The sequence below is a fragment of the Pseudochaenichthys georgianus genome, chromosome 17 (assembly GCF_902827115.2).
Source record: "Pseudochaenichthys georgianus chromosome 17, fPseGeo1.2, whole genome shotgun sequence".
In the NCBI taxonomy this organism is placed as follows: Eukaryota; Metazoa; Chordata; class Actinopteri; order Perciformes; family Channichthyidae; genus Pseudochaenichthys; species Pseudochaenichthys georgianus.
Genome location: NC_047519.1, coordinates 42,455,906 through 42,475,529, shown reverse-complemented (window position 1 = coordinate 42,475,529; position 19,624 = coordinate 42,455,906). Strand labels below are relative to the sequence as shown.

Genomic DNA, 19,624 nt, shown 5'->3' with positions numbered 1-19,624 from the left:
ATCCACGTCCAGTCGATATGTAGGATCTATAGTTGATGATTTGAGATTTCGTCAGGAGAACGTGTATATGCGGCAAGCTTCCATGTAAAGTTACGGGTTGAAAACAGTATTTCCGGTCTCGCCGTTTTCATAATAAAACCAATGATCAAATGATTTAACAGTGATATCTACACTACTCATCCACTAAAAAACATCAGTTTATCCTAGTTAATTATACGACATTAATTGGTTTAAATTGTGTACAATGCTTTTGTGTTTTTCCCATAGGTTTTTCTCTTTCGATTCTGAGACACGTTTCTTTTTTCAGAGGTTTTGATAGGCTAAAATCACGCCGCAATGCACGTCGGGATATGGTGTTTATGTTATATGAAATCGGAAAACATTAAAAAAAAAAATAATAATACTTTATTCCGAGTGTTCTTGCTTTTCTCTTTGAAAGTCATCACATAACGGCATTGTAATACACGGTTCGGCTGCATTAAATATTACATACCTGCCCTAGATATGTATTTATAGAGCCCTGATCAGAAGACCTTTTGACAAACTGGAAGAGATGCCGCCAAAACTGAAAACGTGACGTGGACCATAAATATATCAACAATTAAACAACATCTTCCATTTCTTTTCACACAATACGTCTCCTTGCAGTATCAACACTAATTCGGCTGACTTTTATATTTGATCCAATTAGTAGATAGTCTGTATTTACACAGCTGACAGAAAGGGACTTTTTTGTAGTTTTTAAAGATATTACTGATTTTCTGAACTACCTTTCCAACTCCTCATGCTGTTACAGGTCTATACAGGTTCATGGTACAATGCATAAGCTTCACATCGAGAGAATGAAACTGTATTTTCCTTTACCGTTCTGTTTTAAACTCACAATAAAGTGAATAGTCATATTATGTACGATATTATTATGTTTTATTAACTAGACCACTGGTCTAAACCGCACCTCCTAGTGGTTAAAGCACGTTATTGAATGTAGTTGTTGAATAAGTTATATTTATTTAGTTATTGATGAAAACATTTAAATATTAAGAGTAGCCTACATACAAAATAGGCGTCAATGATAGAAATATAGAATGGAAAATATCTAGAAGATACTGTAGTGATCTCTACAATAAAACAGTTTAGTGCAGGACGTCCAAAGATATTAACAGGAGGATGTGCAAAACAGACAAACTGATAAGGCTGCATTTTACTCAGGTGTAACTAAAGTCTTATTTAAGGGTTGTTTATATTTCACATCATTAATCAGAATCTGCAAAGTAACACAAATAAATGTAGTAGAGTAAAAATACCAGGTTAACCTCTGAATTGTAGTGGAGTAGAACAAAGTAGTACATGCTGCTGTAACAAAAACATTTCCCAACTTGGGATCAATAAAGTATCTTATCTTAAGATGATCGATGGCTACTGCCATATTTGCTAAATGTGCATCTGAACCTTGACAAGTGCATGTTTCAGGCTTATCAATTAACAACAGACATAAGACCATAAGACACAGACATAAGACCAGCTGGCATGTGGTATTAATGACAGCTGGTCATTAATACCACATGACCCTGTATTAATGACCAGCCGTAAACCTCCAGGGATGTATACAGTTTAATACTGGCAACTTCTAATTGTGGGAAATACGAAAACGTCTTTTAAAACTACATTTCCCAGTAGAGACGTGCCATAGAACATGTTGCGAAACACACAATAGCCAGCAAGTGTAATTCTGGGGGGGAGGGCCGGGCTGGACCCGTCCAAGTCCAGTTTTGGATAGTCTGGCGTGGTTCCATTCCATTTCAAAGAGCTTTGACGCTCAGCGTAACCTTGTCGCACTGCCACTCCAATATCCAATCACAGAGCTTGAGGGCTAATCACGGGGTTTGTAAAGCAAGGCGGATGTTGTAGTCCCAAACGATAGCTGGGGATTCTGGGTAGTGTAGTGTCTTCGGAAACTCTGTAGTGTCTAAACTCCGAAAAAACAATTTGTTTCTCCGAATCGAAGGTTAAAAACACAAAAGCATTGTACACAATTTAAACCAATCAATATTGTGTAATTAACAAGGATAAACTGATGTTTTTTAGTGGATCAGTAATGGAGATATCACTGCGTAATCATTTGACAGTGTGGGGAATACTTCCGGTTTTATTATGAAAACTTCGAGACCGGAAATACTGTTTTCACCCACGCTAACTTTACATGGAAGTTGCCCCATATACAGTACACGTTCTCCTGGCGAGACCTCAAATCATGTTCGTATATCTATCAAACTGTAGATCCTACACATCCACTGGACGTGGATTATAAAAGTACAATATACACTTCTCGCTAGAAATCTAATAAAAAAGCATTTTAATGGCCAAACTATTCCACAATTTAGGATTTTCCAGAGAGGGTTATTTGTGAATAAACGACCCTCCGGAGCGTTTGCAATCGACAGGAGCATGTTGTTTCTTATACGACCACTAGAGGCGCTACACTTTAAAATGTGTCTCTGGCTCGTATTTAGCTGCTGAACAATCGACCTATATGGTCGTTTTTTGTAGGAGGACAGGCTGCATTTTTAAATGATTTTTGGTCGAGCCAAAGTGCTTTACATATAATAAAAATACCCTACAGTAAAGACACTTTACAGCAAATACAACAGCACAGTTTGTGTGGAATATCAGTATGACAATACGACACCCTCTGTCCTTAGACACTCTGTCCTTAGACCCTCACATCGTACAAGGAAACACTTCCAGAGAAAACCCACAGTTTAAAGGGGAACATGGGATAAACGGCTGAAGTCTTTGCGGTGTGTTAGATACTCCGGTTAGGGTTAGGGTCAGTGGCGGCCGGCCCATAGGGGCACTAGGGGCGCCGCCCCACCTCTTCCCACATTTTAGATTGTCATTAAAAATAAAATATTTAAAAATATATATTTTTTTTTTTTTCATTTTTTTTTTAAATAAATAAGGTGCATATTATATAGTTGGTATCAGAAAAATGTATAATCTACAATAAAATCTCGCTTAAAATGGTGTTACGATGTCTAAAGTTACTGATAAGTCATGTGTTTCCTGCCTGGCCGTAGAAATCTTTGCCCGTGTATCATTACCCTCTCTCGTCTGGGTGGTAAGAAAAGAGCCATAAGTGCAGCAGCAGCCAACCAAGTGCTGACTGTTGCTACCTGAAAAGTACTATGCCGCCGAAACATAATTTCAGCCAATCAGCATCGTCAGATCTGATGGTCCAAAGGCTAAAATGTCAGCGCCCGTCCCAAGGCAGTCTGTGAGTTTTTTTGACTGGTATCCAAGGAGACAACACAGGGAGCTGTCATACACTCTGGAAGCTATCATTAGCAGCTAATATGAAAATTCGTAACGCGGCCGTAACGCAACACAGATGGACACGTCGGAATCTAGGGGTCAGTGAGTATTTCTCCGCGATCCCACCTCGTCTATTACCAACGTTCAGGGAGCTCTATGCTCAACGCTAAAGGTCCCCCCACTGCGTTTGATAGTGACGCCAAGGGATCCTGGTGTGTGAGGAGCTCCAAGGATTGGTCCATTTGGACCAATAGGGCCAAGGGGTCGTCGTTAGGTCACTTGGTTCCCGGAAGAAACAAATGGAAAAAGAGAAATCCCCAACGAGGCGTTCTGGGGCAGAATAGACAGGTCTTTTCTGTGTTTTACTCGCTACAGGGTGTACTTTGAGGGTTTTGACTCTGCAGACCGTTTTCATGCAGAAAAACCTTCATAACACACAAGGGGGCGGGTAATAACCAGAAAAGCATGACATGGGAACACATTTCCAGCACCTAGATACAAATTCTGAACTCTTGCATGATCTGAAATAGTAATGGGATCAATTTCACATTCTTTTACCCTATGCATGTATTTTTGAGGGAATACAAAAATTATATATTCTAGAATAAGAGTTGTGGACATTTGAAAAGAAAGTATAATCTTTGACATCCTGATTTAGTTGACGCCATACATCAATAAGGCCACATTCTGCACAAAGACCCTGAAGGACCTTTGAGGATTTAAGATTATGGCTCTTGGACTGGTTCGATTTATAACTCCCTCTGTTTAGTTATTATTTCCTTCTCTGGATTTAAACTATTTAGTTTACTTTGTTTTTTTGTATTAATAGTTTATTTTGTTTATTCCAGTGTGCATCTAGACCAGGTGACGACACTACCTATTGACGCAGCAACCACTGCAAGTTATATTCTTGTTTAATTAGACTTCTCTGTTTCATTTATTCTACTCTGTATAATTGTTCTGTAGTTATTGTAGCTAAAACGGCGCTTTTGAGAGATTTTAAATCTCAGATCTGCTCAAGTTAACCTGTTACACAGCTCTGAGTGGGGGCACTCAACCCTGCATTACAATATAGGCAGGGACACTCTGCTGTCGCCCATCAGCTGTAGAGAGGTAACTAATTAGAGGGGTGTGGCCCCAGAGCTGTGAGAACTCAGCAAACAGGCGTCCATTTTAGGTAGCTCTTTCCCGGAGCGTCAGCTTCAGTGTCAGACAGCTGAAGACAATAGAGTCCTGCGGGAGTCACGAGGGAGGCAAAGAGGAGGCAAATCCTACTCTGATTGCGCTAATTACCGCTGGTGTTTTATTTTATTTTATTTAGTTCTCTAGCCCCTCATGCTATAATCATGTATATTTTCCCCATTCCTGTTCATGTGTCTTCTCGCAATTATCACTCGCGCCGTGGATCTCCTAATCGCTATAACCGGCCTGCTCTCGTCTATCCCACGTGCTCTACTGAGATCCAACATCTAGTTTCAGGTGGCCTGTGGAACTGCCAGTCAGCTGTTCCTAAGGCTGACTTCATCTCTGGCTCCGCCTCCCTGCAGACTCTGGATCTCCTTGCTCTCACTGAGACCTGGATTACTCCATCCAACACATCCACCCCAGCAGCTCTCTCCACAGCATATTCCTTCTCCCATACACCCAGACCCACTGGCAGAAGAGGTGGCACTGGTCTCCTGCTCTCTCCCAAATGGAGCTTCTCTCTCTTCAAGCTACCTAACTTCACTCCTTCCACCTTTGAATTCCATGCCGTCACAGTAACCCATCCTATACAACTAACCATTGTTGTTCTCTACCGTCCACCAGGCGCCTTGGGGGACTTCTTGGAGGACTTAGATCATCTCCTCTCACACATCCCTGAAACTGGCCCTCCCGCTGTACTTCTCGGAGACTTCAACCTCCAGACAGGGAAGATAGACGAACTAACATCTCTGTTAACCACCTTTGCTTTCTCACTGTCTCCGTCCCCACCAACTCATAAAGCTGGCAATGTCCTTGATCTCATATTCTCAAGGAACTGCACTACTTCTAACCTCTCTGTAAACCCGCTCCACACCTCCGATCACTTCTTCATTTCATTCTCTTTACCCCTTTCCAAACATAACGAACTAATCTCTTCTCATCCTGCACCTGTCCGCCGTAACCTCCGTTCCCTCTCCCCCTCTACCTTTGCCTCATCGGTGCTCTCAGCCCTCCCTTCCTCTGACTCGTTCCAACTCCTGCCTCCAAACTCTGCTGCCGATACTCTCCTCTCTACTCTCTCATCCTCTCTGGACTCTCTCTGTCCTCTCACATCTCGGCAGGCTCGTCAGTCCCCTCCTGCTCCCTGGCTAAATGACACACTGCGTGCTAATAGAACCGTGCTTAGGGCAGCAGAGCGGAAACGGTGGAAATGCAAACACCATGACAACCTCCTAACCTATCAGGCTCTCCTCTCCTCTTTCTCTGCTTCGATCTCTCAGGCAAAAAGCACTTTCTTTTAAGAGAAGATCCAATCTTCCTATTCCAATCCCAAAAAACTATTTTCCATCTTCTCCTCCCTCTTGGACCCCCCCAAAGCCCCTCCCCCTCCTCCCTTCTGTCAAGCGACTTTGTTAACCACTTTGAAAAAAAGGTGGATGATATTCGCTCTTCTTTTTCTGACTCACCTTTACTCACCGCTGGGTCACCAGACCCTCCTTTCACCCACACACTGACCTCCTTTTCCCCTCTCTCTCCAAGTGAGGTTCTTACCCTCATTACCTCTGCCCGCCCTACCACCTGTCCTCTGGACCCTATCCCTTCAAACCTCCTTCAGACTATCGCTCCTGATATTCTACCGTTTCTCACCCATTTCATCAACACTTCTCTAACTTCTGGTCACTTTCCAAACAGTCTCAAGGAGGCGAGAGTAAACCCTCTCCTAAAGAAACCCACTCTCAACCCGTCTGATGTTATAAACTACAGGCCTGTCTCTCTCCTCCCGTTCCTGTCTAAAATACTTGAATGCGCTGTCTTTAAACAACTCTCCTGTTATCTCCATCAGAACAACCTTCTGGATCCGCACCAGTCTGGTTTCAAGGCAGGTCACTCCACAGAAACTTCCCTCCTTGCTGTCAGTGAGGAACTGCACACTGCTAAAGCAGCCTCCCTCTCCTCTGTCCTCATCCTGTTGGACCTGTCTGCTGCATTCGACACGGTGAACCATCAGATCCTCCTTCGCACTCTCCAAGAACTTGGAGTTTCAGGCTCTGCACTTTCCCTCCTCACCTCATACCTCAAAGACCGTACCTACAGGGTAACTTGGAGAGGGTCCGAGTCCGACCCTTGTCAATTAACTACAGGGGTCCCTCAGGGCTCTGTTCTTGGTCCCCTCCTCTTCTCCCTGTACACAAACTCGCTCGGATCAGTCATTAGCCCGCATAGTTTTTCATACCACTGCTACGCTGTCGACACCCAATTAATTCTGTCCTTTCCCCGCTCAGAGACCCAGGTCGTCGCACGCATCTCTGCTTGTCTAGCTGACATCTCTCAGTGGATGTCTGCTCATCACCTCAAGCTCAACCTTGACAAGACTGAACTGCTTTTCCTTCCAGGAAAAGATTGTCCCACTCTTGACCTGACTATCAACATCGGCACCTCTGTTGTTTCCCCGACTCAGACTGCAAGGAATCTGGGTGTGACCCTAGATAACAACCTGTCCTTCACTGCAAACATCGCTGCTACAACCCGCTGCTGCAGATACACGCTTTACAACATCAGGAAGATACGTCCCCAGCTGACCCAGAAAGCCACGCTGGTTCTGGTCCAGGCTCTCGTCATCTCACGCTTAGACTACTGCAACTCCCTCCTGGCTGGTCTACCTGCATGTGCCACCCGACCTCTGCAGTTCATCCAGAATGCAGCGGCTCGTCTGGTCTTCAACCTTCCTACATTTTCCCACACCACGCCGCTCCTCCGCTCCCTCCACTGGCTTCCGGTAACTGCTAGAATCCACTTCAAGACACTGGTACTTGTATACCATGCTCCGAATGGATCTGGCCCTTCCTATATCCAGGACATGGTTAAACTGTACACCCCAGCATGTGCACTACGCTCTGCATCAGCCAAACGACTCGCTGCACCCTCGCTGCGAGGGGGACCCAAGTTCCCATCAGCAAAAAACACGTGGGTTTGCTATCCTGGCTCCAAAATGGTGGAATGAGCTCCCCATTGACATCAGGACCGCAGAAAGCTTACACACCTTCCGGGGCAGTCTGAAAACTCATCTCTTTCGACTCCACCTCGAGCGATAGAATTATTAAACAAAGAACTGCTAACAGAGCACTTATATACTAATAAAGGACTGGCTCCTCTAAAGCCAGTTGAGTAGCACTTGAAACGATTGGCTCTATGAAACCTGATGTACTTTATGATTCTGTTTTCTTCAAGGTTGTGTCTTCCTGGTCGAATGTACTTATTGTAAGTCGCTTTGGATAAAAGCGTCAGCTAAATGCAATGTAATGTAATTCCTATTTTCTTTCGTGATTTGCTTTCTTTACTTTTGGCTTATTTACATCTAGTGTCGATATATCTTTGGTTAATTCATTTTTGTTTATTGATGAAAACTGTTTTGGTTTAGGTTTTCATCCTTTGCTTTTTTTATAGCTTTCTTTATGCCGCATGATTGCCCGCACGTCTGCGGCTAATATTGCTTTATTTAATTTTGAGTTATTCTGTGCTTTTGCCCCCGACTCATTGTGTTTTCACTTTTTCCCTGTTTTAGTTACTGAGAGCTGAAGGTGGTGGTGTTGGTGTCCGAGGTGGTGGCTCCCCCGGGTTTTTGGATCTTTTCTCCGTGTGAATGTGTGAGTGTGGAACACGTGTGACCAGGGTGACTGAGGTTTGTTTTTGCAGGATCCCTCCACTCATTCGTTGACCCTCTCCCTCAGTAAGCCTCAGCCCCTTGTTAGTTTTCCCCTTTGGATATAGCCCTGTGTAACTGTTTTTAAATTGCATTTTTACTATTGTACAAAATAAACTGTTCTATTTTTGATAATTGAAACACGTCTCTTGTTCCATTAGTAACCGAACCTGTGTGTCGTAGTGACTTAAATCTTGTTGTATTTCACTGGGTGAAATTCCTGGGGCGGCGTTGTCGGACTTAGTGGTTTAATCAAACTTCAAACTTCACCTTACAGGATGCAGTTCAAGTATTTACTTGTTGTTTTTAAATCATTGCATGTACTGGCACCACACTACCTGTCTGGAGCTAGAGCATTGCGCTCAGCTCAGCAGAAGGTGTTGGTGGTTCCTCTGTCCAAGGAAAAAACCAGAGGTGACAGGGCTTACCCAGTACATATCCGGCCAGCTGAGTCGACTGAACTTTTTAAATCTCAGCTAAAAACTCACCTCTTTGCTCTGGCTTTTAATCCTAGTTGAACATAACGTTTTTACATTTGTATGTGTTTTTATATGTCTCTAGTTATAGTTATTGTGCTTTTCATCGTGTTTTTAATTATTGTTTTATTATTTTACTCCCATTGAGTTATTCTATATTGTATGTGTTCCCTGTTCAGCACTTTGGTCAACTGAGGTTGTTTTAAATGTGCTATATAAATAAATAAAGATTGAGATTGAGATTGATGATACTCCTAGTAGCAAAGCAGCCCTCAGTGTATTTGCAAACAATAATCATGAGTATTATATTTATTGTTTAAAATGAGGATACTGCTAACCTATGTTAGGGATGTTATTTTTTTATTTCTGTATTTGTTGTTGTTGTCAGCTATCATGTGTTGGGTTAATTTGACCCCAGCAGTAGCAAAGAGGGCAACATGTGAACAGAATACAGGGGTTGCATTAAGTCTTTACACTGTAACCTAATCATTTACATTGTAGGGATTATAATTTGTAGGGATTATAATTTTGTCTCTAAAGAAAAGGCAAGTCCCCGCGTGTGACTCTCTGTACTCATGGGCCCCACAACATCACTAATACAGGTACACAGACACACACTGATTTGAAAGAAATAGAGCCACAGACTGAGCTAAAATATTTGAACTAAATAAAAGTACATTTTGTAAATGCATTTTTTTACGTTTAGTTAAATGCATGGAAATGACTTATGGAATAAGCCTGAACTCTTTTTCAGAGGTTGGAACATTTCTTTGTCACATTCAGATATTAAATGTGAGCTCATCATCCATTTCTTTTTTCACCATCCGCCCTCTGGAACATTTCAGCTTCTTCCTTCTTCTCTGTTTTATTTCTGATCTTGTTAAACAGATCGTTGAGGAGTTTATTATCCAAGCTCACGAGACTGCTGGAGATTTGAGAAATGTTCAACTTGTTCTCTTTCCCCGTCACTACGCTGTTTCTATCTGTTCATTGTGAGCTTTGAAAAGCTACATATCTTTATATAAATATGTCATTAGTTGAATTGCACTCAACACTAGAAATATGAATTATTGACCCAACATTTTTAGCACATTTTCTCCTCAAATACAGACTTCATGCAACAAACCTCACCTTCACCACTGCTGACATCGCAGTGTATTGATGTCTTACGTTAAGCTACAGTGCGACGCTTCATCAACTAAAAGCTATGACAAATCCCCTGCCTTGAACAGATCAAGTGTAGCCTTTGTTAAATATGTATTCTTTATTTTTCTACATATCTGGTGTTTGACAGATATTATAAGAATGTTTGAAATGTAAAAACGGCCAATTCAATCAATATTCACACATTTCAAAAGTGACCATAAAGAAACTCAGAAATGAACTAGAATTCACGAATGGAATTTATTTGAAGAAAACAAAAGACAGACGCTTCATGGATATTAACACAGTTACAGATGAGACATGGATTGATAGCTAACAGCTGTGCTGCCCCTTCAGTGACTGCTGCTGTGTTTTAATGTTGTCACTGATCCAGTTACAGCATACAGTTGAGCGTCATTGTTCAGCTCCCTTTTCTTTCCCACAGTTTTTACAAACATGTGATAGGATTTGATTCAACTTCTTATTCAATGATTGCCTGAAATGATTCACACCCTTGATTGTCCCATCTTATTTTTATTCATGTGCATGTTGATTATCGAGTCCTGCTGCAGGTTTTCGTTTACTGAAATAGTTTTGAATCATCACAAAAAAGTCTCTTATCTTTTCAAATATGGAAGAGCTGATCTCAACTTCATGTCTGGCTCTCTCCTCCTGTTCCCTTCTAATTCCCCTGCTTCTCTCCTCAATTTCCCTTTTGCAGGTTTCATTTAAGTTATTCACCCTCTCATTGTCTGACTCTGCTTCCTTAATTAGTTTCTCATACTTTTCCGATATTTTCTTCTTCATTTCCTCTTCCTCTTTGCGTATTTTCTCTTCTTTCTCTTGAAGGATTCTCTGTTTCTCCTCTTCCAGCTCCCTCTTTGCCTCCTGGAACATCTCAGTGGTGTAATGGCTTCCTCCGTTCTTCTCTGCTATGTTTCTGATCTTGTCGAGCAGCTCTCTGACCTGAGAACGATCCTCCTCCTCATTATTGAAGACGTGGTACTGCCCGTTACATCTGTTCACAAGTTCCTTCAGCTCTTCACTTTCCTCCAAGAACTCTTCAATAGGTTTTCCTTTGAGCAGATCACCGTGGGTAAAGAGAACCATGCTGTATCTGTCTGCTTGCTCTCCAAAGATTTCCCGAATCGTCTGCACTGTCTGCTTTTCTTCATCTGTGAATCTGCCCAGTTGCATGACGACCAGGAAGACGTGGGGTCCAGAAGAAGCAAAAACAATGCTCTGAACAATAGATGTTCTGTTCTTTTCTTCATCAGTTCTGGTGTCAAACAGACCTGGAGTGTCAATAACAGCAACCTTTTGTCCATCCACCTCACCAAAGGCCTCCTTGCAGTCTACAGTCAGAGGATCCGGAGAGAACTCTGATTCAAAGGACTCTTTTCCCAGAATGGTGTTTCCTGTGGCGCTCTTCCCAACTCCGGTCTTCCCCACCAACACAATCCGGAGAACCTCGTTATTGTATGTGTTTGATCCTGATGAGAACAAATATATATATATTTTTAGCTCTAGGTATTTATAACATGGTGCAACAACAAGATGGCTTTACAAATCTAGTTCATAAAATGATCAAGTCATTCATTATTATTATTGAGTTCACTTGTGTAGACACTATGAGAGTCCCCTGACTAACCCTAACCCACTGAGCACCAGACCAAGCATGTGTTAGTTGAATGGCAGGTTCAGTTAAAAAGGTAGTGGCTATGTAAATGTTAGGTGCACCACAAATAGACATTTTACCAGAGCAAGAGAGAGGCATTATGACGAACAAACATGTTTGCTTTTGAACTGGAAACTACAATAAACTAAATGTTAATCTTGCCTGGATGTTTGACTTCTTAACAGCCTGTCTATCAACTTTGGTTCTTAAAACAGACAAAGTAATTATCGTAGGTGACTTTAATATTCATGTTGACGATGATAAAAATAGCCTTACTGTTGCATTTAACTCTATATTAGATTCTGTTGGTTTCTGTCAGAGTGTAAATAAACCAACCCACTGTTATAATCACACTCTTGACCTTGTTCTGACTTATGGTATTGAAATTGAGCAACTATTAGTCGAACCGCATAATCCTGCTTTATCCGACCATTTCTTAGTAACATTTGAAGTACTGTTACTAGACTACAAAGCATTAGTCAAAAGCTCTTGCAGCAGAAACCTATCTGTTAGTGCTATAGCCACATTTAAGGAAGAGATTCAACCAATACTTAACTCGATAGCATGTCTGCATGTAGGGGAGGAAACTTATACAAAATGTACACCACCCCAAATTGATCATGTTGTTGATAGTGCTATAGATGCGCTGTGAATAAAATTAGACTCTGTTGCTCCTTTGAAAAAGAAGAAAATAAAACAACATAGATTAGCTCCATGGCATAATGCCGAAACCCGCAAAATAAAGCAAAAGTCTAGACAACTTGAAAGGATATGGCGTTCCACTAAACTTGAAGAATCTCGTTTAATTTGGCATATTACTCTCAATGAATATAAGAAAGCACTGCGTAAAGCGAGAGCAGCCTACTACTCTTCATTAATAGATGAGAATAAGAGTAATGCAAGATTTCTTTTCAGCACTGTAGCCAGGCTGACAGAGAGCCACAGCTCCATTGAGCCTTCTATTCCCTTAGCACTCAGTAGTAATGATTTTATGTGCTTTTTTAACGATAAAATTGTTACTCTTAGAAACAAAATTAATGACCTCTTGCCTTCGACCAGTATAGTGTTATCAACAGCTCCCGGAATCGTAAGTTCTAATATTACACTAGATAGTAAACTAGAATGCTTTTCAGCCATTAACCTTGAACAATTACATTCAATGATTCTCTCTTCTAAACCATCAACGTGCATGTTAGACCCAATTCCAACTAAGCTGTTGAAGGAAGTTGTTCCATTAATTAGCACTTCTTTATTAAATATTATGAATATGTCTTTATTATCAGGCTATGTTCCACAATCATTCAAAGTAGCAGTGATAAAACCGCTTCTTAAAAAGCACAACCTCGATCCAGAGGTTTTAGCCAACTATAGACCTATTTCTAACTTTCCGTTCCTCTCAAAAATTCTTGAGAAAGCGGTCGCAAAACAGTTGTGTGATTACTTAAAAAACAATGATTTATTTGAAGATGTTCAGTCTGGCTTTAGAACACATCATAGCACAGAGACAGCTCTGGTTAAAGTCACAAATGATATTCTAATAGCCTCAGACAAGGGACTTGTCTCTATTCTTGTTTTGCTCGATCTTAGTGCTGCATTTGATACTATCGACCATGATATCCTATTGCAAAGACTAGAGCACTTAGTTGGCATACAGGGAACTGCTTTAGGCTGGTTTAGGTCCTATCTATCTGAACGCTCTCAGTTTGTACGTGTTAACGATGAATCTTCCACGCAAACCAAAGTTAGCCATGGAGTGCCACAGGGCTCAGTGCTCGGACCTATTTTGTTCACATTATATATGCTTCCGTTAGGCAATATTATAAGGAATCATTCTGTAAACTTTCATTGTTATGCGGATGATACTCAACTATATTTATCAATCAAGCCTGATGAAATTAATCATCTAAATAAAATTCAAGACTGCCTTAAGGACTTAAAAACGTGGATGACCTTAAACTTTTTGATGTTAAACACGACCAAAAGTTATTGTACTTGGCCTGAAGAATCTACGAAACAAATTATCTAAAGACATACTAACTATGGATGGCATTAATTTGGCCTCCAGTAAGACTGTAAGGAATCTTGGTGTTATATTTGATCAGGATTTATCCTTTAACGCCCACATAAAATCAATTTCAAGGACCGCCTACTTCCATCTACGTAACATTGCAAAAATCAGGCATATCTTGCCTCAAAACGATGCAGAGAAACTAGTCCATGCATTTGTTACTTCTAGGCTGGATTATTGTAACTCTTTATTATCAGGGAGTACTAAGAAGTCAATCAAGTCGCTTCAGCTGATTCAAAATGCTGCGGCTCGTGTACTAACCAGAGTTAGGAAAAGGGACCACATTACTCCTGTTCTGGCTACCTTACACTGGCTCCCTATCGAACACAGGATAGAATTTAAAATTCTTCTTCTCGCCTACAAAGCCCTTAATGGGCAGGCGCCATCTTACCTTAAAGAACTCATTATACCCTACTGTCCTACTAGGGCATTGCGTTCCAAGAATGCAGGGTTGTTGGTTGTTCCTAGAATCTTTAAAAGTACAATGGGAGCCAGAGCCTTTTCTTATCAAGCTCCACATTTGTGGAATCAGCTTCCAGTTTGTGTTCGGGCGGCAGACACCCTATCCGTTTTTAAGAGTGCGCTTAAGACCTTCCTTTTTGATAAAGCTTATAGTTAGGGCTGATTAGATTCAGCCCCTAGTTTTGCTGATATAGGCTTAGTTTGTCGGGGGACATCTTACTTCTTCCTTCTCTCTGTCTATACCCGTGTACACTCATGTTCCGATTAACCCAGCTTCCCCAAATGTCTTTCTTTTTGGTGTCTATATACGCCGGGATCCGGAGTCATGGATGATCCTGCGGTCCTGTGTCCTGGATCGCGAGCGCTGGATCTTGAGTCGTGGCTGTGGTCCTGGATCATAGGTCCTCGATGGATATCCTCGTGGATTCATCTTCCTATTATACACACATGCATTTCCAAACATTTGGACTACCTATGTTGCAAATGTATTATCTTTTCAATTTACACACGGCATCTATTGCACGTCTGTCCGTCCTGGGAGAGGGATCCCTCCTCTGTTGCTCTCCCTGAGGTTTCTCCCATTTTTCCCTTTAAACTGGGTTTTCTTTGGAGGTCTTTCCTTGTACGATGTGAGGGTCTAAGGACAGAGGGTGTCGTATTGTCATACTGATATTCTGTACACACTGTGAAGACCACTGAGACAAATGTAACATTTGTGATATTGGGCTATATAAATAAACATTGATTGATTGATGATTGATTGATTGATTGATTGATTGATTGATTGATTGATTGATTGATTGATTGATTGATTGATTGATTGATTGATTGTCTACAAGCTGAACAGACATGGTGCAGCAGTGGCCTCTAGCTGTACATTTATTTTAATGAGAAAACCTTTTTGACAACAAGTCACAACAACATGTTTAGTTTATATCTTTCCAGCTTTTCTCCATTGTGGGCCTAAACAAATTGTTTACGGGTATACCGGTAATTTTCCTGTTTATTGATTCTCATCTGCTGCTACATTATGAACCATCCAGAACTCTCAGGTCTTCTGGTCTGCTCTCTGTCCCCAGAGTCAGACCTAAACGCGGTAAAGCAGCGTTTAGTTATTATGCTCCAAACATCTGGACCAAACTCCCAGAAACCTGCAGGTCCTTTTAAATCCAGGCTGAAGACTTTTCTTTTTGCCGCTGCTTTTAATTGAACTATTCATATCTTACACTGCACTCTTTGATTCATTTATTTTATACATGATCTTGTTTTATATTTATTTTATTCTCTTCGCTTTTCAGTGACTGCTTTTAAATGTTTTATACGTCATTTTATATTGTGATTACATTGCACTTTTGATGCTCTTAATGTTTTTTATTTTTGTAAAGCACTTTGAATTGCCTTGCGTTGAAGCATGCTTTATAAACAGACTTGCCTTGCGTAAAGACATGATCCCACACAAACCTTCACGTAGCCTTTTGAATAGATAATAAAATCAAGTAAAAGTAATGTTGAATCCCCAACATTGGGAGTGTATCACCGAGGCTCTCAAAATGTATTGGAATTTAAGAAATATCATTTTTGTATTAACTTTTTCCCTTTCTCTTTTACTGGACTGTTTTGATCTGTTCATTATTATTATAACATATGGAAAGCCACCTATCCATCTATACATATGTACAGGGTTGGGTTGTAACGGAATACATGTAACGGCGTTACGTAATCAGAATACAAAAATCAAGTAACTGTATTCAGCTCGCGTTACATTTGAAAAACGAGTAATCTGTACGGTGGCCCTGAAGTGCAAGACACCACAGCATTTCAGAAAACACCACAGCATTTCACAAAACGCCGCAGCATTTCAGAAAACACCACAGCATTTCACATTGGACGGAAAGGGTATTCCTTTAGGGAGAACACTTCTTGTTTGTGATTGGACAGAGCCAGCCAGAGAAGCACTGCTGTGATTGGTTGTTTTTGCTGCCAGTCAAGAAATGACGCTTCGTGATTAGCCCAACACATCAGCCGTTAGCTGTTAGCATGGTGAATACAGTCGCTGCTTTATTTATGTCTGTATGACGTTGTTGTGAGTGTGGACGGAGCAGCTACAGGTTAGTTTAGCCTGATGGATCCGATTCCGATAGGATTTACATGGAGATACGGCCCGCCCCCTCTCCAGCGTCTTGTTTGAATGACAGGAGTAAACACAGAATGAATGCTTTATTAATTCATGGTTTTTAAGGGGCTTATCTCCATGTAAATACTATGGTAGACCACCCAATATTCGCATCGCTCTAATCGCTCGAGTTTCACCGCGGCTGTCAGCTGTGTTTGCTCCTGTCAATGCTGTCATTCAAACAAGAGGCGCTGGAGAGGGGACGGGGCGTATCTCCATGTAAATCCTACAACAAAATGAACATATTTGACCGTGATTTAATTGTAATACACGTTTCAAAGTGGTGCCGAAGTAACTACATACTGATAGCAGTTAGTAAAAACCATGAATTAACGCTTTGACAAGTCTGCAGACAAGACGACAGGCGAAAAGCTTTTAAAATGCGTGTTTTCTGAATCGGACCCATCAGGCTAAACTAACCTGTAGCTGCTCCGTCCACACTCACAACAACATCATACAGACATAAATAAAGCAGCGACTGTATTCGCCATGACATAGACAGTCTGTGGTTTGTACATGTTTAACTTTTGTCCAGTTTCTGAACAGATATGAGGAGCTGTGAGATCTGAGTGTGTGCTAACGGCTGATGTGTTGGGACCATACGTTGTGGGACCATGGTTGGGACATATTTCGCTGTCAGGTGTTGACCAATCACGAAGCGTCATTTCTTGACTGGCAGCAAAAACAACCAATCACAGCAGTGCTTCTCTGGCTGGCTCTGTCCAATCACAAACAAGAAGTGTTCTCCCTAAAGGAATACCCTTTCCGTCCAATGTGAAATGCTGTGGTGTTTTGTGAAATGCTGTAGTGTTTTGTGAAATGCTGTGGTGTTTTCTGAAATGCTGTGGCGTTTTGTGAAATGCTGTGGTGTCTTGCACTTCAGGGCCACCGTAAATCTGATTACAGTTACTTTCGTAAACCTGAAGTGAATACATTTTGGATTACTTATTGGAATTATTGGTGGAAGATTTCCTCTCAACATTTAATATTCATTACTAAAGGTACAGACGAATCATCACAGTGCACAAAACCTATTACCGCGCAGATGGACCAAAAAAGCGTTTGAAAAAAAATCGCGGGTCCGCTCGCTCTGAAACAATAACAACGAAACATGGAGGAACACAAGTCTGCGTTTAAATCGCGTGTGTGTGTATATATATAGGTGTGTGTGGTTAAAACATCAGCCTGCGGTCGCTCTTTCGTCTTTAGCCTTACTAATGATTATTTCTGAAGGTATACACAGTGAAGGCGGTGCGAAAGGCGGTGCGTGAAAGGCACTGCGCGGCACGCTCGTCTTCTCAGAGGCTGAGTTAACCCTCCCGCTGCCTCCTGGCGCTGCAGAGAGTTCATGAAGTGAAGGAGGTTTTCCTTCTATAAAACAGCTGCGGGCAGCAGACACTGTGAGTGTCCCGGACATTCATAGATCAAGGCAGACTGCTGCACACACTCTCCTGTTTTGCCAATCCGGTGCTTAAACTATAGCTCTACACCCCTGGACGAAATGTCCTTAAAATGAAGTCCGAGTTCGACATTTTAATTCATGTCCTGCCGACACTGGCAGGACAGAAGGCGACACGCCCGTTCTAAGCCGTGTCCCTCACTCCTCACATCCCAAGCTGCATCCCCAACAAGTGTATTATGTTGTTACATCGTTTCAGATGTGATGTTTCAGTTGTGCTCTTGATAAGCCATTAAAACAGTAAAAACACGTTCAGTTTCCTTTTGCTTTTTGTGTCTCCTGTTCACCAAAACATACCCAGGAAAAAGAAAGTAATCCAAAAGTAATCTAAAAGTAATCTGATTACGTTACTTTTTTAAGACACGTAACTGTAACTGTATTCGGATTACTTTCAGAGCCATGTAATCAGTAAGATCAGTAAAATCAGTTTTTTAAGACACGTAACTGTAACTGTATTCGGATTACTTTCAGAGCCATGTAATCAGTAAGATACCTGTAACTGTATTCGGATTACTTTCAGAGCCATGTAATCAGTAAGATCAGTAAAATCAGTTTTTTAAGACACGTAACTGTAACTGTATTCGGATTACTTTCAGAGCCATGTAATCAGTAATGTTGTTGTAACTGATGTTACATTTACAAAGTAACCCTTCCAACCCTGCATATGTATTTAGATAAGTCATCATTAACAATAAAGTTTATTCACTTACCATTTTGGCCGGATTTGCTGGCCATAGTTGGTTCTGGAGGGAGGAGCTGGTCTGCTGCTGAGCTGAGGAAGTGAAGTTAGTCTGCAGCAACAGCTCCTTAAATACAGACTTCATGAAGCAAACCACACCCACACACTGCTGACATCACAGTCTGAAGTCCAGCTCCAGTGGGAGGATTCATAGATTACAAAGTATAAAATCCTTCCCTTAATAAACAGAACAAGGGGAAATACAGCCTGTGTGTTCAGATTTGTTTTTAATTGAACAGATTATATATTTTAGATATAAGCCCTCAATGCTCTTTACATATCAACATTCAGCCGTTCACACACATTCATAGAGGCAGAGGCTGCCATGCAAGGTGCTCAGGGAGACTAACATTCACACACACTCACACCGTTTAAGCAGCTTTGCGGACATTTCTAAGTTTACTTGTTAACAACAATAGCTTAATTTTATATTATTAAACATGTTTTATAAAGATCTATATCTCCCTTCAACTACATAATTGATTGCTTTGATTATGTTGCAAGTGCCAGCTGTTTTTAAATAGAATTCTTAACTTGTGTTTATTATTAAGGCAATTCAAAATGTCTCTAGTTTTGCTCTTTTTTTAGTTGTTTTGTTTTGTATTTATTATCAAGTCCTGTCTTCATCTATTTGGTTCCTAGGAGTTATTTTAAATATGTCGGTACCGTCTCTACTTGATGTATTTCCGAATCAAGATACAAATGTAATGACTGTATAAATAACGACGTAATAAAGCGATTCAAATGGAGTGAAACATGGCTTTAAAACTGATAAATAAGAGTGTGAAGTATTTCCTTCTCGTCTCTGATGGTAAACTCTGAATCATTTGTCGGAGCTTTTCCAAGAAGAATCTTTTTCTCTTTGAGGATGCTTCTGTGTTTCCGGGGCGCGGGCAGTAATGGACTCTAATGCAGCCGAGGAAACGATCCACTCTCGTCCAATCACCATCTACGAGGCCGATCAATAACCTGCTCCTCGGGGGGGGGGAGTCTGACCTTCTGTCTTAATACAAATAATAATAAAAATACACAGGATTTAGCGCTTTTCCTAAAAAGTATTGTAATGCAAATATACTCACTGATCTGCAAAATATATTCACGGTACTACAAAATATACTAATATAATTTAAAAAAGTTGAAATATGTCCAACCTCGCACACTAATATTTGCATACTGAGAAAACAGAGATGTGGTCTGCCAATTAAGTATTAAACATATGAGCCATTGAT

General features: G+C 41.1%; 1 protein-coding gene across 1 annotated transcript; it reads right to left on the bottom strand.

Moving 5' to 3' along the window:
- Window positions 1-10,058: 10,058 nt before the first annotated feature.
- On the bottom strand, window positions 10,059-18,459 carry LOC117462997 (GTPase IMAP family member 9-like). The gene is made up of 2 exons (XM_034105396.1): window positions 18,367-18,459; window positions 10,059-11,309 (listed from the first exon to the last, which is right to left on the bottom strand). The coding sequence occupies exons 1-2, from the start codon at window positions 18,389-18,391 to the stop codon at window positions 10,351-10,353; spliced, it is 984 nt and encodes a 327-aa protein (XP_033961287.1). The 5' UTR covers window positions 18,392-18,459; the 3' UTR covers window positions 10,059-10,350.
- Window positions 18,460-19,624: the final 1,165 nt, after the last annotated feature.